The following is a 12,904-nucleotide window of genomic DNA, read 5'->3' as shown; positions in this document are numbered from 1 at the left end:
GTGGAGGTTAGGGTTTTCTTTACAAGAGAGGGAGATGATGAAATGTGTGTGTGAAAGAATGTGGAGGAGGAAATAGAAATCATCCACTTACTATGTGATCTTACACCAAGGTCAACACACACAAGTCTTGGTCAATTGCACAAAAATTCCTCTTTAAAACCATAATCCCAAAGTAGCCTAAAAATATTTGCAAGACTAAATTGTGAGCCTACTTATCACAAATTTAAGGATCCTTTATAGGCTTAATCTCAATCCTACACTTGTCAACCATCCAAGCTAACAAGTGCACCAATCCTAGGCCAACAAGTAGGTGAATCTCCACCCTCCACATGTCCTCATTCAAGGCATTAAAGTGTCTCTACACAAATGTCAACAAGTGGACCAATGAGAATGTGACACTTGTTACACTTTTCGAAAATTGTAAAAAGGTCCTTTTTGAAAATATCTTCTAAATTAAATTACAAAATGGTCCCTAAGACGAAAAATAATTATTTCAAGTAATTACACAAGTAACCCCAAAAATAAGAAGTTTCCAAAGAAAATGTGCATCCACACCCCTAAGGAAGAAAGTAAACAAATGACATGCATTTCTAGGAAAGTAAAAATGCACAGGGCATGTAATTTAAATAACATGGATGCATACAAAACCGGAATCAAATCCGAACACGAAAAGTGAGGTTGTGCCAACAAAGTGGCAACCGAGAAAAATACGAAAAGTGAATAGTGTCGAAAAAAATGAAAATGTGGAAATGACTTAGTTCTCAAAGGAAGTTGTCAATCCAAACGAAAGAGTCTCGGAAACCATTTCCAAGCACTCGAGACGACACCCAATGACAAGAAATAGAACTCGGAAAAGAAATTAAACGGAAAAAATTCATCCTTAAAATTTGAGAAAAAGGAAAGGGAGGAAAATGATCGGGTCATTACACGTGACTTCATGGAAAGTCACCATAGCGTCTTAGGGATATCGAACTTCCCATAGATTATGTTTTTGTTTCCGCTTTTAAATTTCGGATCCGTTATCGGGTCAACTTTCGGGTCACATTGACATATCGGTATTTGTTTCCTTTTTGGCTCACCTGGGCAGATCTATTGTTTCTCTTCCGCTAGATCTTTGATCTAGGCCAGTTTTGGATTTTTTCCCACCTTGATTTGATCATTTTCTCCTTGATGGTTCTTGTGCAGGGTTTTGTGTGTCGGTGCGCCTTGTGATTGTAACTTTGAAGCGGTTGTCATGCTGATGGCCAGACTTTTTGGTCACTCCAGTTTGCTGCGTTCTCCCATGGTGGTTCCGTTTGCAGAGTGTTGGGCTCTATTTCCTCCACAAATCTGGAGCTTGTTCTTCATTTATTTGCTTTATTTCAAGATTTGTATGCCTTTTCTGGTTTGGCTTTATGCGTCTGTACTGCCATCTTGACTTTAGGCCTTTGAACCTTTAAATGACCAAAAAAAAAAAAAAATTCATGTTTGAAGTCTTTGCAATAATAGCACGGTAACAGCCAAGGTCATTTACATATTTATATGCGAGCAAGTGTTATGCTACTATAGATGATCACAATTTCAACTTCCAAAAAAAAAATTCTCCTCTCTGTAGGAGTCTCTCTGCTAGTCAGAGTTGTTTTTCTTCCATTTTCGTCTCCTATTTCAGTTTCCATTTTCGTTTCCTTCTCCTGGGTTTTTTCTTGTTTGGGTGGCCACGTCTCTCGGTCTTGTTCTTTCCTTGTGCGTCTGGTTTCACTTGGGTATCTATCTTTTGTTTCCTTCTCTGCTAATCTGTGAGTGTGAATTGGGTGTATGATGTCTGTCTGTGGTTATTCCCAGTTCCGTATCCTTCTCGCCAATTTTACTATCCTTTTACAGTTCTGGTGGCATATAATGTCGTTGCTTGCTATTCTTGTGTTGTTGTGTTTATCTTTGAGGAGACGATGGCGATCATGGGGTAGAGTGATTGCTTGGAGTGTTGCGTTCTCTAATTTGCTTGGTTCTTGGGCTTGGTCAATATGGCCTGTAGCTGTGATATTTTGTTGGTCTCCCGTGCAGGTTCTCTTCTTCCAGAGTTCTCTCTCGCTCTTTTTCTGGTATGGGTGTTGCTTTTTGTGGCCTCTATGGTGGTTTCTTTGCCGGTCGGGAACATGGCTGGATGGGTTGGTTGGTGGTGTTGCTGATGCTGGTTCTCCTGTATGGAATTGTTTACCAGGGTCGGCGATGGCGACGTCGGTGGGTTTGTTCATGCCGTCATGTATGACGTCATGGAACATTCTAGTGCTAATCTTTATTTACCATATGTTGTCTTCTGTTGTTAATACACTGATGTCATGGCTGATGTCCTGTATAACTCTCCTGTCCGCTGACGTTTTGGTTTTCGAGACTCCGTGTTTCACTTGGTTACCTCCCTATATCGGTGGACTTTATGTGGCTGTGGCCTATGTGAGGATATGTCTGACATCTCTTCCTGCTCCTTTCAGTGTTGCCATGTGGTTTTTGCCCGGCTTTTTCCTACAACTTCTCTTTCACTTTCTGGGCATACTCTGTGTTACTATCCCGAGATTTTTCGTGCTGAGTACGTTTGCTTTAATTTATATATTTACTATTTTCTTTTCTTTAGTGATGTGTGTGGTTGTGCCTGTCTGGTGTCTTGGTTACGTTTCTTTCTCTAGTCCAGTATGTAGTCTTTATATTATTCTGATTGCGTTTTGCTCGGGCGTTCAGAGTTTCTTTTGTTGGTCCAGTTCTATCTTAACTTTCCTTTTCTTTCTACGTTGTTCTTTTCCTACGTTTTTTTCCTTTTCTTGGTGGGTTGTGTGGAATCTGTGGCGGGTTTTTGTTTATCTTTTCTTTTCTTTGTGGGCTCTGGTGTGGGTGATGGAGGTGGATCCTATTATTCTCGCTCAGTTCCAAGGTATGAAGCTGACTGCCACCGAAAAGGAGCCTATTGTGTTGTCGAATGATGATGTAGCCCAGAGTGCCCAATTGTGTCGTACTAGTCTCTTTAGCAAAGTGTGGGCATCCAAAACTACAACCTTAGTGGGCACTAAGTTTACCTTTGGTAAAATTTTTAACAAGTTGTGGCCCAAAGCTCAACAACAAGAGTCTCTGTCCAAGAGGTTGCAAGTGTTCAAGGTCGCTCGTAATTTGTTCCAGTTAATTATACCAGATGCCAGTATCCGTCAACGTATTATTATAGGCTGTCCATGGTTTTTTGATGGGCATCTTGTGGTGGTTAAGGAATGGGAGAAAGGTTTATTATGTTCAGATTTGCCATTTAATTTTTCTCCCTTTTGGTTTCAGCTCCTTGATGTGCAGGCTAATCTCTTGTCTGAGAAAGTAGGCCGCAAGATAGGCAATACCTTTGGTCATTATTTAAAAGTTGAGTTGCGTGATAAAGGTTTGGGTGATGGTAAAGAGAAAGAGTTAGCTGACAGCTGAGTTCTTCGTTTTAGGGTGGAGCTGGATATCACCAAGCCCTTTCGGCGCCATATACATTTAACAGACCCAACGGGCGTGGAATCTTGGGTTCAGGTGAGGTATGAGAAGCTTCCCAATTTTTGTTTTACGTGCAGAATTATTAGTCACCATTGGAAATATTGTTCAAATGGTGTTTCATTGCAACCTGGGGATCTTATGGAATATGGGAGCTGGTTGGGAGTGGAAGGTTTTATTGGCAAAGATCTGTGGAATATCGAGCGTGAGGTGGGTGATTTGGGAGATGGGTCTGGGAAAACTTGTTTGTATGTTGAAGATGGTGAGGTGGATGGTGATGACGGTTCTGGAAGGTCTTCTTCTTTTTCTAGGCTGCATCGAATGCATACTTGGACGTCAGATTCTCGTGGTTTGTTTGTTATACCTGCTATTGATCAGGAGTTACAGGTTGGTGGTTCTTCTGTTAATGTGGTGGTTGCATTGTCTAATGTTGGGGGGCCGTCTACTATGGGAGCTGGTATTGGTTTTGGAAACTGTTCTTTTGGTGATGGCCTTCTTCAGAATCGGTTTGGCATGTGTGACTTTGGGAATGAGAGTGGTAAGACTGATGGTTAGGTTGGGGTGTCCGCTCCTATATTGGAAGGACGTATCGTTCTTGGTTCTTCATCCCAGAGTCATGTGGCCTCTGTGCACAATGAGGAGACTATGGCTTCCGATCCTGTTACATCTCCTGTTAAAGGTAGAATTCTTCATTTAGAAAGGTGGGATCAGATGACTAAAGCCGCGAAAAAAGGGAATGGCCGGGTGCAACTTCTTTTTGGATCGACCTCAAATTCATCGACTACTTCTCACAGCCAAGGTTCATCTCCTGTTCTTAAGGGTAGAAAGCGGCGACAACCTTCTTCTGGAGGATCCCACGGGGGTTGGTTGAAGGGGGAGAAGAAACATAAAGCTTTGGGTGATCAATCATTGTCAGTCGCCAAGGGTTCTGCTAGGGTGGCCTTTGGTATGAGATTTGAATCTTCAGGTAAATCTGGGACTCCGGTTGCCGAATCTTATCATTCTGAGTCTCCGCAGTCCTTTGCTGCTCAGTTGGCGCTATTGGTGGGTGCTAGTACTCCTACTTTTACTAATAATGTCTAGATGTCGTTGTTATCCAGTGATTGCTTTCTTTTGCGAGTGTTAGTTAGTTTGTAGTTAGTTTTTGTGGTCTGTATAAAGGTAGCTTGGTCATGTTGCCTTTCTGTAGGGTTGGATCTTTCACTAAAACTGACACCTTTCTATGCCTTGTCAAGCCAGTGATCTTGACTATAAGGGTGTTAGTAAGTTTAATGTATTTATCCTTTTCTGTTTACGGCTGTTGCTTCTTGCTGGTCTCTTACTCTATAGATGCCATATGGCTTTTTGGTGTGTTTTTTGCCAGGAAAAAAAATATATATATATATACTGTTGATGATCAATTCAACTAAAGAATTATTTTTATCATAGTAATGTACAATATATAAAAGGAGAAAACATATATGGATTCCAAAACCATTACATTTAAAAAAAGTGAAAAGAGAGAGATATGGAAGGAGAGATTAACAACTTCATCAAAGTATGGCTCTCAGTCTTCACATCTCTATGCTACTGCTTTGGTATATATACACTGCATATATATATACACTACGTATACTATGTATGTGTGTATATGTATGTATGGTGAACAACCACGTGGTCGAATCAGGAAGGTTTGATTATAATCCTCGGATTCCTTATGTTTGGAAAATTGACTCAAAATAAGAATCTTTTGTTGTTAATGGCATCATCAAAATTATTTAATACGATAAAAAGTCTATTAAAGTAGACTAATCACTATTTTAATATGATGGAAGAGAAAGTGACAAAATTAATCTTTGGACTTATTTAATAATAAGTTTGACTAATCACTATTTTTATAGTAATACTAAAAACTATAAAAATGATTCAAAAGTGGGTTGAGGCACTCAAAATTCTAGGAGTGGATGTTAGGTATGTGGTACATGTCATATAATTGATATACTCATTTAAGTAAATAATTTTATAAATAAATGAGTTGAACTTTTTTTTAAAATAGTACATTATCATTGTATAGATTATGTGCACGATACACTCAATATTTATTCAAGCCAGGTGAATTTTGTTCGTCACTAATTAAGAATTTCATCAGAAACATTATTAATTATTTAAAACAACAAAATTGGTCCAAAGAAGTCAGTCAAAGCTCTTGGTCAATTTTGTAGGGTTTAAAAGTATTTTCCTTTAATTCAAAAGTCAAGGCGTAAAACTACTTATTTCCAAACATTTTTTTTTTTTTAATCCTATAAAATAAGATTGGTATGATTTGTTCCTAACCTTTGAGTGTGTCCATTTCTGTTGCTAGACTTTTTCCCGAATTTTACGCCTCAGAGTCAGTAAATAACATGTTTTGATCTGTTTTGTAAATCATTTTATTTTTTATTTTTAATTTTAAGATAAAACTTTTTTACTTAAAAAAGGAAAAGAAAAAAAATCATAAAAAGACATGTAATAGAATATATATCAACGAAAATATTTTACTATAAAATCTTATTAGCTAAAAACACACACACATCTACTAATTTCTATAAAAATTTGAACTCACTTGTCCGGAAACTTAAACCCTCCATCTTCTACCTTGAAAGACGAAAGAATACCACAACTTATAGGACAAGGATCCTCTCCCGCGCTGGAGAGGTCCTGCACAAGTAATACCCACGGAATAAATGGGATTCATTATTAATAATGTAATCTCAACGGCTGTTACCTATGCAGAACATCTCCAGCACTGGAGAGGATCCTTATCCCTAGCCTATAACCCTCAAAAATAATATTAAATTTTGCACCATTTATGTTGTTTTTATTTTTCACAAGTAAATTTTAAGTTGAAATTAAAGAGCAGAAATTCTTTGAAGTCTAATAAGCTTCACGCGCGCCACTGAAATATTGATTTTTATTTTTTAACCTAAGTGCAGGAGACTACTAGATGCTAAGTCGAATGAAAAATTCTAGAATGGTAGGTGGTGTTTGATGTGACGATAAATGTGAGAACCACCAAGGCGGACTCTGACTATATAAATCATTTACTACTTACTACATTCAATTAATAATAATAACTTGTTTTTGTTGTTTAACAGGATGAGTTGCGATCCAATTCAAAAATTTGAAGTTAACATCCAATTCACGTTTATCTGTTCACTTTTTCATTTACTTCTCCGATCCCACTTGTAATACTGATCCACAATGAAATGAGTGGACGAATTATTTAATTTTAAAAGTAAATGTCACCATTTTAAAGTTATTATTAAAAAAATATATTCTTTAATTAGTTGTTATCTTTGGCAAACATTCTTTTATGTCATCTAGGTCACTTCTAATCAGGGGTGATAAATTACAACACGACACAAGTTAAAAAGGTTAGTATTTGACATAAACAGATTTGGGTCATAAAATGGTCAACACGATTAGTCCGTTTACTTAATTATATCGGGTTAGGGTTGAGAGATTCAACCCGTGTAACCCGTTTATGACCCATTTAACTCAATATGTTATAATCGTAAATATAACCTATATAATATGTTACCTATTTAAATCCAATTAATATAAATAGTTAAGTCATTTCAACATAAACCTTGTTTATGCCTTATAATTTTTTTTTTTTCTTATTTTGAATATTTGGGTTAATTATGACAATTTTTTTATATTATTATTTAGTATTTGATTAAATATTAAATGTCTCGTTTTAATAAACAGGTCATTAAACGGGTTAATACGTTTACCTGTTTAATAAATAGGTTAGGTTAGTGTTGAGAGTTCTTGATACGATTATTAAATGGTTGAGTTTGAGTTTACCTATTTAGTATAATATTCTTACATCGACATAACACGATTATGACCCACGAACACGAATCGTCACCCCTACTTCTAACCCATGCTTGATTGATTCCCAAAATATTTAATACCTTCTTTTGCAGGGAGACTCACCATTTGAAACATCATTTTAGGCTAAAAAATAAAAGGTTATAGAATTCATTAACAGAAAATTTATTTATTTATTTTGTGAATTGGGATTTAAACAATAAATTTGAGATAAAGGGTTACAATTTATTGGTCTCATTTCATATATCAAAAAAATTATCATGCAACCCTCCAAGGACAATTATAAATGTATTAAATAAAAATAGTATCACTTGGTACTTAGGCTCCATTTATATAGATGTAAAATATTTTTACTCATAATTTTTTGAAAATTATCATTTTGCCCTTAAGACTAAACTTGTCTGTTTTAAAACTTCACTTCCGCATTTTGTTTTTTTTTAAGTTCCGTGACTTCATGGGAAGTCATGTTTGTAACTAGGGATGACGTACATCTCTCGAGACTTTGTTTTCATTTGGAATGACCATTTTTCCCTTTGGTGCATACTTGGTCAATTTTCACTTTTTCGCTTCAACATTTGTTTTCTTTTGGTTCCGTGACTTCATGGAAAGTCACTATGGCGTCTTAGGGATATCGAACATCTCCATAGATTCTGTTTTTATTTCCGCTTTTGCATTCTTGATCTGTTATCAGGTTAACTTTCGCGTCACATTGACATATCTGGGTTTGTGAAAATTCAAAACGTCACAGGAGAAAATATTTTTTATTTTCTGGTGTTTGGTTTTCGTAAAATATTTACAAAGTAAAAAAATATTAAAATTTAACAAAAATAACTTATTCATCAATTTTCGACAAGTTATTTTATGTGCCCTACTCGATCTCAATGTAAATTTTTGGCAAACACCAAAAAAGTAAAAATAAAAAAATATTTTATCTGAAAAAGAAAAATATTTTAATAAATATATATTTTACGTTTGTTAACGGAGGCTTAATGTTTTTGAAAATTTTATTTTGATAAAAACAATTATCTTGACAGTGTTTAATATTGACTTTCCTAAAATTCTTAGTTTCACATTGTGTGTGTTTAAAAGAAAAATAAAAAAAGCAAAATTATTGCTAATATATGATGTAATGTAATTGCAGATTCCTGCAATTTGTCACATTTTTCAGTCATGCCTCCTAATTCCTACAAAACAAACAGTTTTAAGTGATTGCATAAAGGTGTACGCAGTACCAAGAGAATCGTCAAGCAAATAGTCAGTTAAAACCCTTTAAATTAATGTTTGAAACACTGAATTGGGGTCTTAAAATTAAATTGAAAGATATTCAGTACAAAGTCTGAAAAAGAAAAAGTCAATTTCGATTCCAGGTAGCCAAAAGGCGTCTACAAATTTGACTAAACCCTCCTAGCATTGAAAGATTTGAACGTCAAAGCTTGACCAACATCCTTCACAAATGTGCCCACAGCCGCGTACTCTTCAAACGCTTTGCCGAACGCATTACACCGAAACAAGCCCGGAAAAAACAGCAAAAAGCCGGTACTCACCACGAAAGCCACCGTGAGTAATCCAGAGATAAATCGAGGCAACCGATACCTGTCAGTAACCATCTTCTTGACTGCAACCTCAACCATCAAACTCAACCCATGGAGCAAGAAGAACCACATGATATCCCAAATGGGCCTTTCGCGGCCCAGGTAGTAGAATATGAGCTCGTGCATCAGGCCCGACACCATGAATGTGCTGAAAATTGCTGGCAAAGGGGCCCATTTTCGGCCCAAAAGTCGGGTTGAGAGGTTGAGGGTGGGTTCGTACACGGTGGGGCGTAGAATACGACTCACCATCCTGTTCCACCTGCGACCCCAGAAGTCTTGCAGTGAGGTTGAAAGGTATGGCTCGTCGAACTGTGGCTCCAACTCTGATCCCAAAAGGGTCCGAGCCAGGGCTGCAAGCACGGCAAAAATGATTTCCAAGGAAAAGTATACGTGGAAGCATTGCAGCAAAAATATGATCTTTGGATGTAGATATTCACTGTAATCATACACACGAACTAACAAGACCAGAAGAACAATTTTGATGGCATAATTCAAAGGCGATTTGTGGCCTTTTTTGGATGTTTTGAGAGGTGGGTTTTGTTTGGAATTGTGATTTGGAGGTGGGTTTTGTATGATTTTGATGGGGAGAGAAGCTACTGCAACAAATTGGGGGAGAGAGATTGAAGGGTGTGATAGAGGGCCTTTACCAAATGCAAACATGAGAAGTTTGAAGTTGGCAAGCCAAGCAATGAGGAATGCGCTTGTGCCTCCAAGATGCATAGTGTGTAGATTGAGAGGGAGGGTTAGGAAGAGACACACCACAGGGACTATTGTGAGCAGTCTCGGTGTGCCTTTGGGTACAATCTTGCCTGCAACATAGCAGTAGCATAGAGATATGAAGACAGATATCCATACCTTGATGAAGTTGTCGATCTCTCGTTCCATCTTTCTCTCTCTAGATCTCTCTCTTTCTTTTCCCCTTTGTTTTTTTATATGTAATGGTTGCAATCCATACATATTTTCTGCTTTTATACATGTACTAATATAAAAACAAAATTTTAGATGACATTATTCATATTGATGTCATTCTTGATACAATAAGTAATTATTTGGGTGAATGGGCAGAAAACATCCCTAAATATGTTTGTAGTGCATATCATACCTTCACGTTTAAAGTTTTAATTTAGTACAAATAGGTATCTATAACAAATTTAAACTCTAAATTAATTAAATTATTGAATCATTTTATAAAATATATAAAAATAAATAATTTTGTAAAATAACCGAAAAATTACATATAATTTTTCCAAAAAAATATAATGCATATTGTACAACTACATGCGGACTGTTATTACAAATTTGCTTAGAAATTTATCATCTTCAAGAGGAACTGATACAAATCCTTCGGCCACATGCTTAGCGGGAATGGATAGTTCAACATTAAACATGCTTGAAAAGTTTGAACCGCTTTGATGCTTTGCTTGGCAATCAAAATCTGGTGAATGGATTGTTTTGTTTACCGGGGTGAAGGTAAAGGAGGCTGGAGGGGCCAATTTTTTTATTTTGTTTTTATCAAATTCTTATTACATGATTTCTATTGCTTCTATTCTCAGCTCTCCAAGATCTTTGAAGGGAATAACCATCAATTTTTTTACTAATCCTGATTAGATGGAGGCATTGTCTGTAATCTAGAACTCAGGGATTGCATTCTCTTTTTTTTTTTTTATTAGGAGAAATTATTATATGGTCCTGGGACAATTGGTCTTAGTCAATGACTAATTAAAACGCAAAAAAAAAAAAAAAAAAAATTAAATAAAATTAACACATTTACTTGCTAGTCAGTTTGCATAAACAAAAAATTAAATAAAATTGGCATATTTACTTACTAGTCTTTGCTATTGATTGGGACCACATAATTCCGGAATTATGTGGTCATTTAACCTTATTTAAAAATACATTTTTTATTCAGAATTATGTGGTCATTTAACCTTCTTTAAAAATACATTTTTTATTCTTACAATTATCGGATTATAAGGTTGTGATAACAGATATAAGGATTCAAGATGATAGGATCTTAAAAATAAACATTGGTATTTTTGAGACAAATGTATATGTTATTCTCTGTATAAAAGTTGATCCATGAATGTTGAATGACACCATAGGCATGACAATGAGTTAGCCAATGCGTTGAATGACTCCATAGACATGACAATGAGTTAGCCAATGCTCTTGCAGCGCTTTTCCGAAGTCCTCTGCCTAAGGATGTTGCTCTTGCCTATATTTTACTTGATATTCTTCTAACAGCCAAGGATTGTATGTTTTGATTTGTGCTGCTCCACTTTGTTTGCAAGGCTAAAAAAAAATGTTGAATGACTCATCAATGTATGTTTAACTAACAGATAATGCATATTATATAACTACATGCAAACTGTTTCTACAATTATTATTATTTTTTTGTTTAACAGTGTTGGTACGGGAGGAAAAAAAAAAAAAAAAAATTTAGTAGTAAAGAATAAACAAAAATCTCAAAAAAAAAAAATCTTTGTTTTACAAATTTTCAAAGTTTAAAAAAAAAAAAAAAAAATTGTTTAGAGAGATATATAGAGAAAAATGTTTCAAAAAAAAAAATATATATATATATATATATATAAGGCAATGTGCACATAAGACCCCTATTATATGAAATTAGTAACATATATGTGAAAAAATTAAAAATATTTTTTTGCATGTTTTTTTAAATAGGTATAAAAATACTACACAAAATATACTTTATGCCTATTTTTTGCACTTACCCCTAATTACTTGCATAAATTAAATAGATTGTGTCGGACTTTTAAACCCCACATCACAACTCAAGCGTCAATGAATCTTGACCATCTATGATGGCACAACACCCGTGCTGTTACCACAAAGAATTCAAACTCCTTATTAGAGATATTAGACATCAATCCCTAGTCAGGTTTGTGGCCTAGATTGGTTGTTTTTGACTCGGTTGGGGAATTTTGCTGTTTTGTTCAATGAATTCAACGTAAAGGTCTATCTATGAGGCTATGTATGACTAACAACCACGTGGTTGTTGATGGTCCTCGGATTCTGTATGTTCGGAAATTGACCCATGTTGTATTGAATCAAGAAAAAGTATATTCATACCATATTTAACATTTTCTATGTGCTCGGGAGAGTGAAAGAGACGTGGACTACTTGACACTGAAAAATAGGCAATTCTTCCTCATTTGAGAGGATAACGTAAGTGAATCTGAACCGCAAAATTGAGCCATGTGTAATATGCCACATGTTTTATCAAGAGAGGATCCCAGTAAAATACTACGTATGTCCTAAGATTCAAGGAGCCTCAATTGCCTTGGATGGTCAATTTTGTAGGTTTTAAAAAGAATTTTTGTTTAATTAAAGATAATATTCAGAAGTTAAGATTAGTTATCCCAAACGAATTTTTAATTTCTATCCTTATAATATAGGTTAAAGAATTCATTCATTAATATCAATTATTTTTTTGTGAATTGAGTTTCAAATATAAAAAACTAAGATAAGAGGCTTACAATTTATTGGTGTTATTCATTTATCAAAAGACAATCACATGCAATGCTCAAAACATAAAAAGTGGTCGAGGATAATCATAAATGTATTAAATAAAAATTGTACAATATTGGATTTTTTTTTGTTAAAAAAATATATGTATCTTCATATTGTTTAACATTGTTCTCACTAAATTTCTTAGCTTTACCGCTATGTATAAAATAAAATGTGAAAACATTGTAAAGAAAAAATAAATAAGTAGATGCATTGATAATATATAATGCAATTGCAGATTCATGCAATTTGCATATTTGACAGTCGTGCCCGCTAATTCTTAAAAAACAATGGTTAATGAAAACACAAAGGAGTAGTTTTTATGCTGTTCAAAGAAAGAATTATCAAATAACTAATCATAACTTTTTGAAGTTTGGTATAATCAGTTCCATGAGGTGTGTTTTTTACAAAGCTAAATTGAAGATCATAAGCATTTGTTCTTTGAATGC

At 35.1% G+C, this 12,904-nt stretch overlaps 1 protein-coding gene across 1 annotated transcript; it reads right to left on the bottom strand.

The window, feature by feature from the left end:
• Positions 1 to 8,589: 8,589 nt before the first annotated feature.
• LOC132308975 (acyl-CoA--sterol O-acyltransferase 1-like) lies at positions 8,590 to 9,876 on the bottom strand. Its single transcript, XM_059807295.1, has one exon. It carries the CDS (start codon positions 9,810 to 9,812, stop codon positions 8,730 to 8,732), a length of 1,083 nt encoding a protein of 360 aa, XP_059663278.1. The 5' UTR covers positions 9,813 to 9,876; the 3' UTR covers positions 8,590 to 8,729.
• Between the last annotated feature and the right edge of the window lie 3,028 nt (positions 9,877 to 12,904).

The sequence above is a fragment of the Cornus florida genome, unplaced genomic scaffold (assembly GCF_030987335.1).
Source record: "Cornus florida cultivar Cherokee Brave unplaced genomic scaffold, ASM3098733v1 CherokeeBrave_3.0.0_Hap2_Chr01, whole genome shotgun sequence".
NCBI classification, from domain to species: domain Eukaryota; kingdom Viridiplantae; phylum Streptophyta; class Magnoliopsida; order Cornales; family Cornaceae; genus Cornus; species Cornus florida.
Note: the sequence above shows the minus strand (reverse complement) of the source record. Positions and strands in the feature narration are given on the sequence as shown.

What these genes read in the sequence shown, in the direction of transcription:
- LOC132308975 (XM_059807295.1), bottom strand. Translation starts at nt 9,812, where the DNA reads ATGGAACGAGAGATCGACAACTTCATCAAGGTATGGATATCTGTCTTC.